The sequence below is a fragment of the Nelumbo nucifera genome, chromosome 1, assembly GCF_055504915.1.
Source record: "Nelumbo nucifera cultivar China Antique chromosome 1, China Antique-T2T, whole genome shotgun sequence".
Classification (NCBI taxonomy): Eukaryota; Viridiplantae; Streptophyta; class Magnoliopsida; order Proteales; family Nelumbonaceae; genus Nelumbo; species Nelumbo nucifera.
In genome coordinates, this window is record NC_142649.1 from 52,542,271 (window position 1) to 52,555,825 (window position 13,555).

At 37.9% G+C, this 13,555-nt stretch overlaps 1 protein-coding gene across 1 annotated transcript; it reads left to right on the plus strand.

Moving 5' to 3' along the window:
- Window positions 1-815: 815 nt before the first annotated feature.
- On the plus strand, window positions 816-11,886 carry LOC104586956 (FHA domain-containing protein FHA2-like). Its single transcript, XM_010244362.3, has 3 exons — window positions 816-1,632; window positions 7,356-7,513; window positions 11,468-11,886. Exons 1-3 carry the CDS (start codon window positions 993-995, stop codon window positions 11,675-11,677), a joined length of 1,008 nt encoding a protein of 335 aa, XP_010242664.1. The 5' UTR covers window positions 816-992; the 3' UTR covers window positions 11,678-11,886.
- The last annotated feature ends 1,669 nt before the right edge of the window (window positions 11,887-13,555 follow it).

Below are 13,555 nucleotides of genomic sequence, written 5' to 3' on the forward strand. Positions count from 1 at the left end.
CCTTTTACAACCTCTAAATATAATTTAATTTCCACTATTTTGCCCAAAAAACAAAAAAGAAAAGGGAGATTTTTCTATCATGTATTTTATCACTTGGAAAAACTACTGATCAATACCCTGAACTTTAGGGGTTATGTCAAGTTAGTCCCCGAACTTCAAAACGTGTTTATACAGTACCCCAAACTTTCAGAATATGTCTAATAGGTCCCTACTATGAACAATCCGTCATTTAATTTTGGAAATGTCAAAGCTACCCATCAGGTCCCTACTATGTTGTCGTTCCACCTTGATTCCAAGCAATCTTGTTTTCCGGCTTGTGGACTGATAGATTACTAGTTACCAATGATGAATCAATGGTTAATGAAATCAAATTCAAATACAAGTAAAATCTGAAATAAGCAAAGAAGAAATTAAGTTATACCATTGTAATGCAATGTTAACAATCAACAGAACCTTTCCCTTATAAATGCTAAGATGGACATCATTTCCTCTTGCATCCTAGCTGAGGTTGCTACAACTATCCAATATGGATTTTAAAATATATAAGAAATTTTCATCAGCTACATAAAATTAAAGAAAAATAAAAAAATATAGGAAATTGTAACCATAACAGTTTCAACTGTCATCGAAACTTGGTAAGTTCCTAACGCTATATTTTTTCAATCTCAAAGTAGAAGACAATAAACAGTATTCTTTCAAGAGTAGTTTTGATGTTTTAAAAGTTTTAAATAGCACATGCCATCACGTGATAAAAAAACTTAACGGTAGAAACCTATTAGACACATTTTTAAAGTCGGGGTATTGCATAAACACGTGAGGACTGACTTGACACAAACCACTAAAATTGAGGTACTGATCAGAAATTTTTCCGGTTTGGTCGTGAAGCCGATGAGAGTGGCCCATACTCTTCTTCCTCCGGCTTTCCCCCCTATTTTCCACGCTACTCTCTCTCTCTCTCTCTCTCTCTCTCTCTCTGTGGTTTATCGGAGAAGATGGGAAGTAGCGGCAGCGGAGGCGACGTGGAGGCTGGATTTGCCAAACTCCAAGGCGAAGACTTCGAATACTACATGCAGACTTACTCCATAATCTTGGGCCGGAACAGCAAGAAATCGACGGTCGATGTCGATCTCTCCAGCCTCGGTGGCGGCATGAACATCTCCCGCCATCACGCCCGTATTTTCTACGACTTCCAGAGGCGCCGGTTCGCCCTAGAAGTTCTCGGCAAGAACGGATGCTTCGTCGAGGGCGTCCTCCACCTCCCCGGCAACCCTCCCGTAAAGTTAGATTCCCAGGACCTTCTCCAGATTGGCGACAAAAAATTCTACTTCCTCCTTCCCGTCCGCAGCATCATTGGCGGCTCTCTGCCCCGCCACATTCCCCATGCTCCCCCGCCCATTCCGTCGTCTGCTGCGCATCTTTCCCATTCCCGTGTTGCGCTGCCTCCTCCACAGCTGTATCCTTCGAAGAAGGGGCGGGGTAGGGCATCGAGTGATTATTTGGATGACGAAGATGAAGACGATGACGATGAGGATGTTGTTGCTGCTGGTGTTGGCAAGAAGTTGCGGAGGGAAGGGCATGAGATGTTTGGATACGGTGGGTCTGGCGGAAAGGCGGGATCATCTGGACAATTGGGTAAGTAGTCCTCTCTTCTTTTGTGAATTCTGCCATTGTTGCTTGAATTGTGTGTTTGCTTTTCCTGTTCATCCATTGGATGGGAAATTGAAATAAGACTCCCATTGACGCACACTTCTATGAAATATACTGCAATTGAGTTGGAATTTGGATTTTAATTGTTGTTTCCATTCTGGAGCTTCTGATTTTAATTGTTGTTCCCATTGACGCACATTCTGGAGCTTCTGATTAAGGTTAAAGCTTTAGAGCTATCCGTATTTTTATTGGCAACTGTGCTTGTTTCGTGATTTTAGTGGGGGGTTTCCAGCATGCAAGAAAATTTCTCTCCACTAGTTGAGATGTATTGTTATGTGAAATAGAATCGTGAGCAATCGTTCAATGTTTGTTCGGGTGGGAGTTTTACATCCGACCTATGTTTGGGTATTGGTAATCTTATTTTTTGATTTCTTTGGAGTATTACAAATTACCTTGTGGACTCTAGTAGCTATTTGTACTAAAACCAGCAAAACTGTATGGGGAATCAAGGAACATGTTTGTGATATAAGTATAGCAGAGACGAGAATGTCAAGATGAGTGAATGTTGATAAAGATGGTTAAATCATTTGCATAGAAGAGCTAGGGAGCTGAAAAGACATGGGTCGAAGTAGTGAGAAAAGAACCGAGGATTCACAATTTAATAGAAGATATGGCTATTGTTAAAGAGGAATTGGCAAACAGGATTCATGTTGCCAGATCAAAATAGCTAGATAAAGCTTTGTTAAGTTGAGCTGAATTGGGTTTCAGAGGGAAATGAACTTCCATTGTCTTGACAGACTGGTGCTTGACTGAGCATTTTTTTCCTAATGTTTGGTTACTTATTTTTTGATGGTTTGAGCTGCTTTTTTAAGTTTCCTTTGCCATTGCCAATTTAAAGAAATAACTTTCCATTAGAAGAAGTATAAAATGCTAATGTGGTGATTTGGGATTGCAAAACACTCAGCAGCTTTGATCAATCTTTTGGTTCCTAAAGTTGTAAGAGGGTTAGATGAAGCACACAACAGTGGAGTGTCTAGTCACCTAGGCCTACCTAGGCATCACCTAGGTGATGGGTTTGATGAAAAAGATGCTAAATCATTGTTATTTTCTTAATTTTTACATAGCATATTAGGCATCTATATAGAAAAAAGTCAACAATCTTTACTAGATCATAATATATTTCATGCCACAACATAGAAAATCACCATATCTATAAGAGTAACATTCTATATCTATTGATATCAATACCCCAAACACAATATTGAAACATAATACATATTTTTTGATGGATAAAACAATAACGAAAATAACAAATTAAGCAACTTAGTTGTCCAAAAATGCAACTCATGACAAGTTTGTCGTTTGGAAGTAGGTATGACAAACCAGATTGCATATAACTATGATACTCCTATGGTCTTGAGACTCCTTGTTTTCTCCTCTCCTCTGGAAAGTCTCAATAGAAACCCTTATGGGCAGTACCTTATTAGTCTGGCGATTAACTCCACTTTCCTAGTTCTGATACATAAGAAGAGAGATGCCATCCAACCAAGAGATTTCAGACCCATCAGCTTGGTGACAAGCATCTACAAGATACTGGCTAAAGTATTGTCACTAAGGTTAAAATTAGCCTTACCCAACTTGATAAGCCAATCCCAAGGGGCATTTATTCAAGGAAGACAAATTACTGAACAAATCCTAATAGCTAATGAATGTGTGGAGGATTTCAAGAGAGGGGGGAGGGGGGGATTTGTGTGTAAACTGAATTTGGAGAAAGCCTATGATATGGTTGACTGGGTGTTTCTCAGACATTTTGAGGTGTTGTGGGTTTGGAGAGAGATGGTGTGACTGAATTGAATGATGCTTGAAGACTTGTCATTATTCAGTGCTAGTTAATGGGGTGGTTAGAGATATCTTTCTAGCTACTAAAGGGTTGAGACAAGGGGATCACATTTCTCCTTTCTTATTTACTTCAATAGTTGAGGTGTTTAGCAGGCTTATCTTGAGAGCTGATAGGTTGGATCTTTTTAGAGGATGGAGGGTGGGTAGGGAAAATACTGTGGTCACTCATTTACATAAAACTGTTTGAGCTTATTTCTAAGATGAAAAACAATTTTGATAAGAGTTGCGTGGTGGGTTTAAATTTGTAGTAGTAGGAGTTGATGGAAGTAGTAGAGGCTCTAGGGTGTGTCATAGGAAGGAAGGTTTTGGAACCTAATTGTGGAAAACTGTGCAAAGAAATTGGTAGCGTGGAAGAGAAATTATGTATCCCTCGGGGGTAGAATAATATTGGTCAAGTCTACATTGGCAAACTTGCCAGTCTGCTTTCTTTTTGTCATTTTGTGTTTAGGATACCACAAAAGGGAGGTGTTGAAATTAGAAAAGATTATGAGAGATTTCTTGTGGGAGCTTGGCAAAGGAAGAAATGACCATTTGGTTAGGTTGGATAGTGTGTAGGAAAGTGGATTGGGGGGGGGTTGGGGGTTGGGTATAGGACACCTAGGAAAAAAGAATGTATCTTTGTTAGGTAAATGCTTGTAGAGGTCAAGGTTTAAAATGTCGATGTCGGTGGAAATATTGGCCATCCAAATATGAGAAACATGTCAAAAATACCGTATGGAAATATTGTAAAAATTATAAACATGGTGGAAACATTTTAAAACATGCAAAATATGGAAAGGTGTTTTATGAAATGATAAAAGAAGCATAGGCACACCTTTTTAAATTATTATCTTGTTGCAAATCATTAAACAAAGCTAAGAAACTTATGTTATAGACAAAGAATATGTTCTAAAGTTGCCCTGTGAACTTAAGGTTCAGAGCAAGAAAAATTTTAACTCATAGAAAATGTAAATGATTGTAATAGATCAACCAAATAATGTATTATACAAACAAAAACTAATATTTAACTTCATGTTTGAAATGAATATTGAGCTTGCTCAAAGTGGTAATCATGTAAGTTAGGTGGACAATAACATTGTTACTTAACATATTTACAATAGTATACCACCTTATGTTATAATACTATCTCTTGGACTCTACATAGTATTGGTACTGTTCATTGAGGAATATGTTGATTCTAATAAAATTTCATGTCACTACCTATGGAAGTGGAAATGGAAATATGTCATGGAAACTATTTGTTGTACTCCACATGGTGCTGGTAGTGCTTATTGGGGAAATGTTGATTCCGGTAAAATTCGTGTCACTACCCATGGAAGTGGAAATATTAGGGAAATTAGGGACATTTTAAACTAGAGGTGGCCTCTTGAGTGGGAGAGACTCTGGCATAAGGTTGTGGGAAGTATCCATGGTTAGGCAGATAATGGTTGGGATGCTGGTGTATCTCAGTGGGCCACTTTGGACTCTCCATGCATGGAAGGCTATAAATGAGGTTCTTCCCCATTTTTTGATCCTCATCAAGTATGATGTCTGCACTGAGATAGGGTTCTTTTTTTGGGAAGACATTTGGACTGGTAACTCTGCCTTAAAGGACTGGTTTCCTTCGTTGTACTCTATTTCTCTCTTTAAAAATGAATCCATTCAAAGGTTTGTGTTCTTTTCTCAATCTTTGGGCTTCAACTAGAACTTGGGTTTTGGGAGAGACCTGAGGGATTCTGAGCTTGATTGCATGACCTTTCATCTCAAGACTCTTGAACCTATTTGTCTGGACCCCTCTAGACTTGATGCACACGTTTGGACCTTCAACCCTATGGGCTCTTTTTCTTGTGTGTCTTTCTTCTCTTCCTTGTGTTCTGATCCTAACCCCAATTGTCTTTTTGCAAGGAAATTTGGTCTAGACCAATCCCTTCTAAAGTGAGGACTTTTTGTTGGGAAGTGTCTCTAGGAAAATTGAACACTTTGGACAATTTGCAAAAGAGAAGACTTGGACTTAGTATTTCTCCAAACTGGTGTATACTCTGCAAAATTAATGGAGAAAGCTGTTACCACTCACTAATCTCTTGCCCTTTTGTTGTAGGTCTCTAGGAGAAGGTTTTTGGTCTTTTTGGTTGCAAGTGAACTGAGCCTCCGCAGATTGGTAGTCTCTTTGACCCTACAACCTTCAGATGGCCTAAGAGGAGAAGTTATGTGGCATTGTGTTAGGGTGGCTCTTTTGTGGACAGTTTGGGAGGAAAGAAATGCTAGAACATTCAATGACAAGGAGAGAGATGAGGTTGCTGTTTGGGAGTGTATACTTAACAGGGCTATAAATTGGATTAAAGCCTCTAACTTGTTTTCACATTGTTCTTTTGAGTTTTGATGATCTATGGTGGATCTGGGAACTGGTTGCCAAAAGCTCTTCTGTCAAGGAGAAGCTTGTGGTAGGGTGGCGGCCCCCTGAAGAAGGCATTTTTAAATTGAACTTTGACAGTTGCAGCTCAGGGCCTCAGGCAATCTGTGAATGTGGAAGTCCTTGCAGTCTTACGAGGAATGGAACTTGCTAGAGAGCTGGGCTTTGACAGATTGCTAATTGAAGGTGGCTCTAAACTGGTAATCGGATGGTGAAAGGGACCAGAGAAAGTGGCTTGGTCTTTTAGGGGGGCTCTGCAAGGATTTAAGTGGCTAACCACAAACATAGAAGTGAGGTTTCATTGGGAAAGAAGATCGGCCAATGGGGTGGCAGATTGTTTAGCTAAGCAAGGGGCAGTGTTTTAAAAGGCATGCGCCTGGAGGCATGCCTCCAGGCGAGGTGCTCCCAAAACGCCCTGAGGTGTATGCCAGAGGCGCTGACACCTCTGAGGCGTACACCTCAGGTGCAAGAGGCATACACCTCTTGCGCTTTTTCACATCTGATATAAAAAGACAGAAAAAAAAAAGAAAAAAGAAAAAAAGAAAAGGAAAGGAAAGGAAAAGAAAGGGAAGGGAAAGAAAAAGAAAGAGAAGAAAAAAAGAGAAAAGGAAAGGAAAGGGAAGGGAAGAAAAGATAAGGGGAAAGAAAGTGGTTTGCCCCCCGCCCCCTTTTCGATGCAACCCAATTTGTTTTTTTTTTTTTTTGAGTTAGGGGGGTCTTGCTCCGCTTCGACAAGACCCTCCTTTCAACTAATGTTATGTATCTTTATTCCTTTTAATATAAAAGATTTTTATTAAAAATAAAGAAAAAATGAGATCCCCCCCTTCCTCTCCATCCTCCTCCTAACCCCCCTCCTCTTAAGGAGGCTTACGCCTCCTTGTGTTCGGGAGGCTTACGCCTCTTGCGTTCTGAACTACGCCTCACGCCTCTAGGTAGTGGAATGCCTCGCGTCACGCCTCCGCGTTTTAAAACATTGGCAAGGGGTACAGAAGAATCAGTTATTTTGGGCTCAATTGTAACTTGTTTTTTGTTCCTAGAGGCTGCAGCTTGCGCCTCTTTGTTGGAAGTTTCCACTTTGTACCTTTCTTTATTTCTCCTTTAATCTTAATAAAAATTCTGTTGTCAAAAAAATGAGATGTTAAGCCTCTTGCCTCAAGGCTTATGCTTCATGCATCAGGAGATCCTAATGCCTTTCTCATGGCTCCATGTTATAAAACATTGGCCATGCAATAATTTTGTCAATTATGATAATGCACAAATTCTCTGATGCCATTCAACACAGGACAGCATAAACTCTAATTATCTTTCCATCTATTTGTTTTTGTCTTTTTCTTTGGTTATCGGTTGTGATTTTTCATCCAGCTTCTATGTGCTTGCATCCATTTCATTCAAGTCCTGTATTAGTGTGTATTTCATGCAGATAAAAAGTCGGAGACGAGGTCAAGGGCTGACAGGGAAGCAGATAATCATCAACTTTTGCAGTTGGAAGAAAAAGATGTTGTCTCTTCTGTAGCAACTGTACTTTCTGACCTTTGTGGTCCAGGAGAATGGATGCCCATGGCAAAACTTCATGCTGAGGTAAGTCAGTCACCCTTTAGATACCCAATCATCTTTATTTACAAGTGTTGAATTGTTAATTAGAGCTTCTTCTGTCATATCTATCAAGAAAAAAGTCCCTTCTTTTGTTTTTTTGATAATTAAAAGAGTCCAAAAAAACCATTAAAAAAGTCCTTTCATTTGACATTGGAACCACCCTGAATTCTTGGCCAACAATCAAAGATTTCAGACTGATTTGAAATTGACCACATATCCACTTTAAACAGCTTGAAGAAGTAAAACCATATTGGGTAAATGAATCTGCAAAGGTAGAACAGATGCATAATGTTTTCCTCTCCAGACAAGCAAAAAGCACATCTACTTGGAAATGAAACCCTCGACCCTTTAAGGTGTCCTGAGTCAGTTGCCCCCTGGCTAAACAGCCAGGCAAAGGATTCCACTCTTGGGGGCACCGGTTTCCCCTACACTCCCTGAATTGGATTGGCTTCCACCATATTTCTGATCAGAATAAGTACATTGACTTGACTGTAAATTTTCCATCCTTGCACTCCTTCCACCATCTGATGTCATCAACTGACAGACTAACTTCCAGAGACTGCAATTTTGATAGCAGATCCACACATTCCTCCTCCCAGTCGAGGAGAGGCCTTCTAAAGTTTGGAGTCCACACCACAGAACTATTTGAAACTTCATAACATTCAGAAATAAGCACTCCCTTCCAATCCAACCTGTACAACAGCCTTGGACATAACTCACAAAACTTCCCAATTCCAGACCAATCATCCTCCCAAAACCTAATGCTAGACCCCCCTCCCACCATCCAAGAATAATGAGGAACCATCAGAGAGTTGAAACTCATTATCCTTTCCATACACAAACTCCATAAGAATGTCTCACTTCCTTTGAATCCCACCCAAAATGCACCACCCCATATTTACAAGCAACTACTCTCCTCCATAGTGCCTCTCTCTTTTTCCAAACCTCCACACCCACTTCCCCACCAAAGCTTTGTTGAAAACCCCTACCCTTCTCACCCCAAGATCCCCTTCTTTTTTAGGCTTGCACACCACCTCCCACTTGAGCAAATGAATTTTCTTTTTTTTTTTTTTTCAGCCCTCACATGCCACAAAAACTCCCTTTGAATTCTTTCAATCGAGCCTTCAACAAAGAGAGGTAGTAAACTGGCAAGTTTTTTTTTTTTTTTGATAGATAATAGAAAGTATTTCATTAATATAAACAAGCATATACATAGGATTACAACCAGGGTCTGGGTACCCCTAAAAATAGATGGAAAAACAGAAACCAATATAGACACTCCCTACCCATTAACATACATAACTTCCTGCCCTTCCCTTACCCACAGGAGCAGTTGTACACTCACACCTTAAAGCAACTTGCCCCCAAATAACTGTTCCCTTTCAACCCCTTGCCTTTCTAGAGAGTCTGCCATCCCATTAGCAACCCTTGGAACCCATTAAAAAGTTACTATTACATCTCTCAGGTGCCACTTGATCTTCTTTACCAAATTTCGGTAGCTCCAAGCTGCCTTCTTTTCATTTTATAATCAACTTACCACTCCTATTAACAGCCTTCTTTAGGTAGTAAATTGGCAAGTTAGAAAGAACACTTTTTATCAAGGAAACTTTCCCAGCAAAAGAGAGAAAATTTCCTTTCCAGCCCACCAGCTTTTTATCAATTCTATCTAGCACAGGTTGCCAAGTTGAAGCAGCACAGCCCTGGCCCCAATTGGAAGCCCCAAATAAGAAAAAGGGATTCCAACCAGACAGCCCAAAGCTCCTGCACACTCCTCTAACACCGAGTGCTGAATGTCTCCCACCCCAATCATAATACTCTTGCATAGATTAATCTTGAGACCAGACAACATTTGGAAGCATTTAAGAATGCTCCCAAGGAAATATGCCTGCGAGGGGATCCCCTTGCCTTAAACCCTCGAAGAACTGAAAAATTCTTTTGATACTCCATTTACTAGAACAGAAAATGACACTGAAGAAATGCATTCAAAGATCCAGCTCCTCCATCTTTCCCTGAAACCCATCCTCCTCACTCTTCCAAAAAACCTCACTCCACATGATCATATGGCTTTCTCAAGAAGTTAAGATCAATTTTACAAATTACCCCTACTTCCCCATTTGGGTGGGGTCCCACCACAGAATGTAACACCATCTTTAACCTCCCAGCTAATACCTTAGCCAGTATTTTAAACGGGCTAGAAATCAGGCTGATAGGTCTGAAGTCTTTAACTCTAATATTTTTGTTTTGATCTATATCTTTAACTCTAATATCCCCAACTATTTTTGGAATGAGAGATTGTTAGAAGATGCATTTGCTGATTTTTCTAGTTTTCTCTCCCCCCAAAACTCCTTAAACATTATATATTGGCCTCCTACAATCATCATGAGAATCAGAAATCTGCATGTGTTGCTACCAACTCTGGCACCAAATCTGCTGATGTGGCCACTGGTCTCCTCTACCTTCTAACAAACTGCTGAGCTCTGGGGATTGGGTCCTTACTGGTGTGAGTTGGAGAGGTCGCAACAATTCTCCTTCCTATTCCAGATTCACCCAGATTACCACTACAGAAGGATCCCAAACCACTTGTCTGTATTGGTTCCTGGTGGATGAGCCCACCATTATTTACTAACCTCTCAATAATCATTCATCGTGACTCCCTTAAATCCTTCACCTATCAGTCTCACCTTAATGAGCTTTACACCATCTTGTTCTTTTTTCTCAAAAGGACTAGCATTTCTTTCATGCTAAATATACTATAAAATGTTCTTCCACCACAAAATCTCCATAGGATAGGCTGCCCTTCTATTGTGCCATAAAATCTTGTTTCTTTTTGTGTGGATACTCTAGGTTTATCATTAAAAGATTCATAATACTTATCAGTGCTGTCCAATACGTCCCAAAGAGTATATATAGAAAATGATCCCAATCCTGAGATGTAAATTGAGAATACAATAAATGGTGATTTGTACCAAAAAAAGGTGATTTATGCTTTCTTCACTCTTAAGACACAAACATGTATGGATAAAGACTGGGCATATCATATGGTATCTTTTGCTCAATGACACCCATTTCAAGGTATTTTTAGAAACTCTTTTTTTAATGATTAAACAACATAAAAATGGTCCCCCCTGTGAAATTTTGAAAAAAAAAAACAACATAAAAGGTTCAAAGTATTGATACACCCCTTCCAGCATATTGGGGTGTATTGATACTTTGAACCTTGTCTAGAGCCTTTCACAAAATAGAAAAATCCAGTATTCTTTTTACTATTTTGCAAATAATAACATGAGGTGTACATCAAACTTGCGTATTTAGACACATTCCTCTTACAATTTGAGGTAGTCTCATAATTAGCCTGGGAGGCAACTTGGTCCTGCTTCACAGCCTCTCAGAATCACACTTTTTGGCTTTTTGCAGTTGGCCTATTCTCTACTCGGTGTAGGACATAATAAGGGCAATTGAAAGGACATTACTGAAGCCAGCACTCTTAATAAAACTCATTTATGATATTCACAAAAAAAAACTCATTTATGATTGCTGGCAGTTGTTGCTTAGCGAATGAATACCAAATCTACTATTTTGGTGATGCACTTTTACTCCTGAAAATATCCACCCAAGAATTGTGTGTAAATTGATTGGTTGGCACCTGATCCTGCAAGACTGAGTGAAAGCCATGTATATTCTTCCAATATCCAATATTAGTTTGCACGCTTGCATTCCCAAGGATAGGTTGCCTATGCCTTTCCACGAGTCATAGGCATCAACCGTGGGTTACTTTTTAAACCCGGATTGTTTAGATGGAGTCTAATCTTTACAGACCTTTAAAACACTGCAGGTTGGCTAGATATTTAATGCTTTATTTTGTTTCATCTTCTGTTATGAAATAACCTGGAGATTCATCAATAACAGTGTATGACTATGTAAATTCTTATTCTTGAGCAGCTGGTAGAGCAGTATGGAAATATCTGGCATCACAGTCGGGTACGGAGATACCTCACATCTGAGGACTGGCCTGCCACTGAATCCAAGGGAAGACCGTGGTTTGGACTACTCACTTTGCTAAGAAAATACCCAGAACATTTTGTCATCAATACAAGATCCAAGGGGCGTGTTACATCAGAATTTGTCTCATTAGTCTCCTTGCTGTCTTAAAACTCGAATCACTGTTTTTTTTTTTTTTTTTGACGAGTAAGATCACTGGGTTTTTCGGATGTGTATTTTTCTTGGGGCATGGTAATTGGGGACTGAACCCTCTGAAACTGTGGCTGTAAACTGTAATATGGATTCTTCCATGCCCACTTTTGGGGTAAACAATCCTTGTTTATGAAATATATGAATTAGTATTTTCTGTCTTGTTTCAATTTGCATGAAAGGGGTTTAGTTTGTTGGTTTGTGCATGCTACATCTATTTCAATATAAAAGGTAGAAATATGGTTCAATTATTTCAGATTAAAATTTTCTTTTTCTACAATGAAACGAACGGATCATTTGGTTCTTTTTGTTTCAATGTGAAGAGAGATTTTCAAGTTGAATTAAACGTTTTTATCTCTTATTTGTGTCCCTTTTACAGTTAAGATTCATTATAAGCATGGTTTGATTTGTTTTGATAAAGATTCAGAATATCGATATTATATCATTGCCTCTTTGAGATGCTGATACGCTAAATAGAGTTAGGACATACACTACTCCTTGAGATATCCTAGTTCAATTCTTTTAGGTATATCCTTTTTTTGTTAATTTATCAAAAAAATGTTAGATTTAAATAGAGGGAATTGAATTTGGTGAATAGTAGTTCAATTTACAATTTAAACCTCCTAATTAAATAGGGACTAAATTCAAAAGTAAGTATTTTAATCAAAAGAAGGTTCTACAATATTATTCATATTTTTAATAGTAGTGTAAATACAGAATTATAGATGTATTCATTTTTTTTATAATTTTTTTTGTTTTCTATGTAAAAATAATTTTGATGTCATACCATTTGTTTAATATGATAAATATATAATATTATACATGTGCCTGAATGTATTTACTTTTGCAAAATTTATGTATTCTTTTCATTTTATATTTTTATATTTTATTATTTTTTATTATTTATTTATGACATTAAAGATTAACGCATTCGACCCAAAAGTTGAACTATTGATCTTTATCAAATAGTAAAAATGTAAAAATAATTTAATTTTTGGTCAGTTTTAAATTATGTATTTCATTTCATTATCAATAAAAATAATTCTTGTTTATTACATTTATTTTTTAATTGATTAATAAAAATATCATAAGTGTGTCTATTTTTTTCTACATCTTTTGTAATTTTTTATATTTATTTCTATTTTAAAACTTTTATTAACTATGGTTTCATAGGTTGATCAATTTGATTCGGATGGTTGATTTACTTAACCACCACTTCGATAAAAAATGGTTTTATTTTTTAGTCAATTTTATACTATATAGGTTTATATTGTTAAAAATATTGACATATATTTAATTAGTAGTGTTTATTAGTGAAAAACAATTTAAATATAAGATTAAATAAGAGAAAATGGGAGTTATCTTAAATATAAGACTTAATGAGAGGGGATTAAATGAGATGGAAAATAATAATTGAAGTTAGGACTGTTCACGGGTCGAGTTGGGTCGGTTTACTGAGGTTTTTCCAACCGACCCAACCTGGTTGAGTTACCTGAGATGGAAACCGAAACTGACCCAGTGTTAAGCAAAATCGACCTGGTTGGTTTGAGTCGGGTTGGGTCAGTTTGGGTCGATTTCGGCTCTAAGTTCATCCATGGCCCCCATGGCCCATGTGCTTGTGTGATGCAAGTTTGGGTTGTCAGATATTTCAGCTTTCATGTAAAATTGAAATATCTTTATTTAACAGTTTTAAATATAAAATATATTTAAATTAAAATCGAAATATATATTTAAATAGATTAGGTCGATTTAATTTAAAATCGAAATATATATTTAAATAGTTAAGTAGGAACTAAGTCGGTTCGGTTTGGGTCGGTTTCGGTTTTCACACAAGAAAAC

Bases quoted from the DNA above. Each gene is read 5' to 3' on its own strand.
- LOC104586956 (XM_010244362.3), top strand. From the start codon at position 993: ATGGGAAGTAGCGGCAGCGGAGGCGACGTGGAGGCTGGATTTGCCAAA. The intron at 1,633-7,355 runs GTAAGTAGTCCT...TATTTCATGCAG, and splicing joins GGGATCATCTGGACAATTGG to ATAAAAAGTCGGAGACGAGG. The intron at 7,514-11,467 runs GTAAGTCAGTCA...ATTCTTGAGCAG, and splicing joins TGGCAAAACTTCATGCTGAG to CTGGTAGAGCAGTATGGAAA.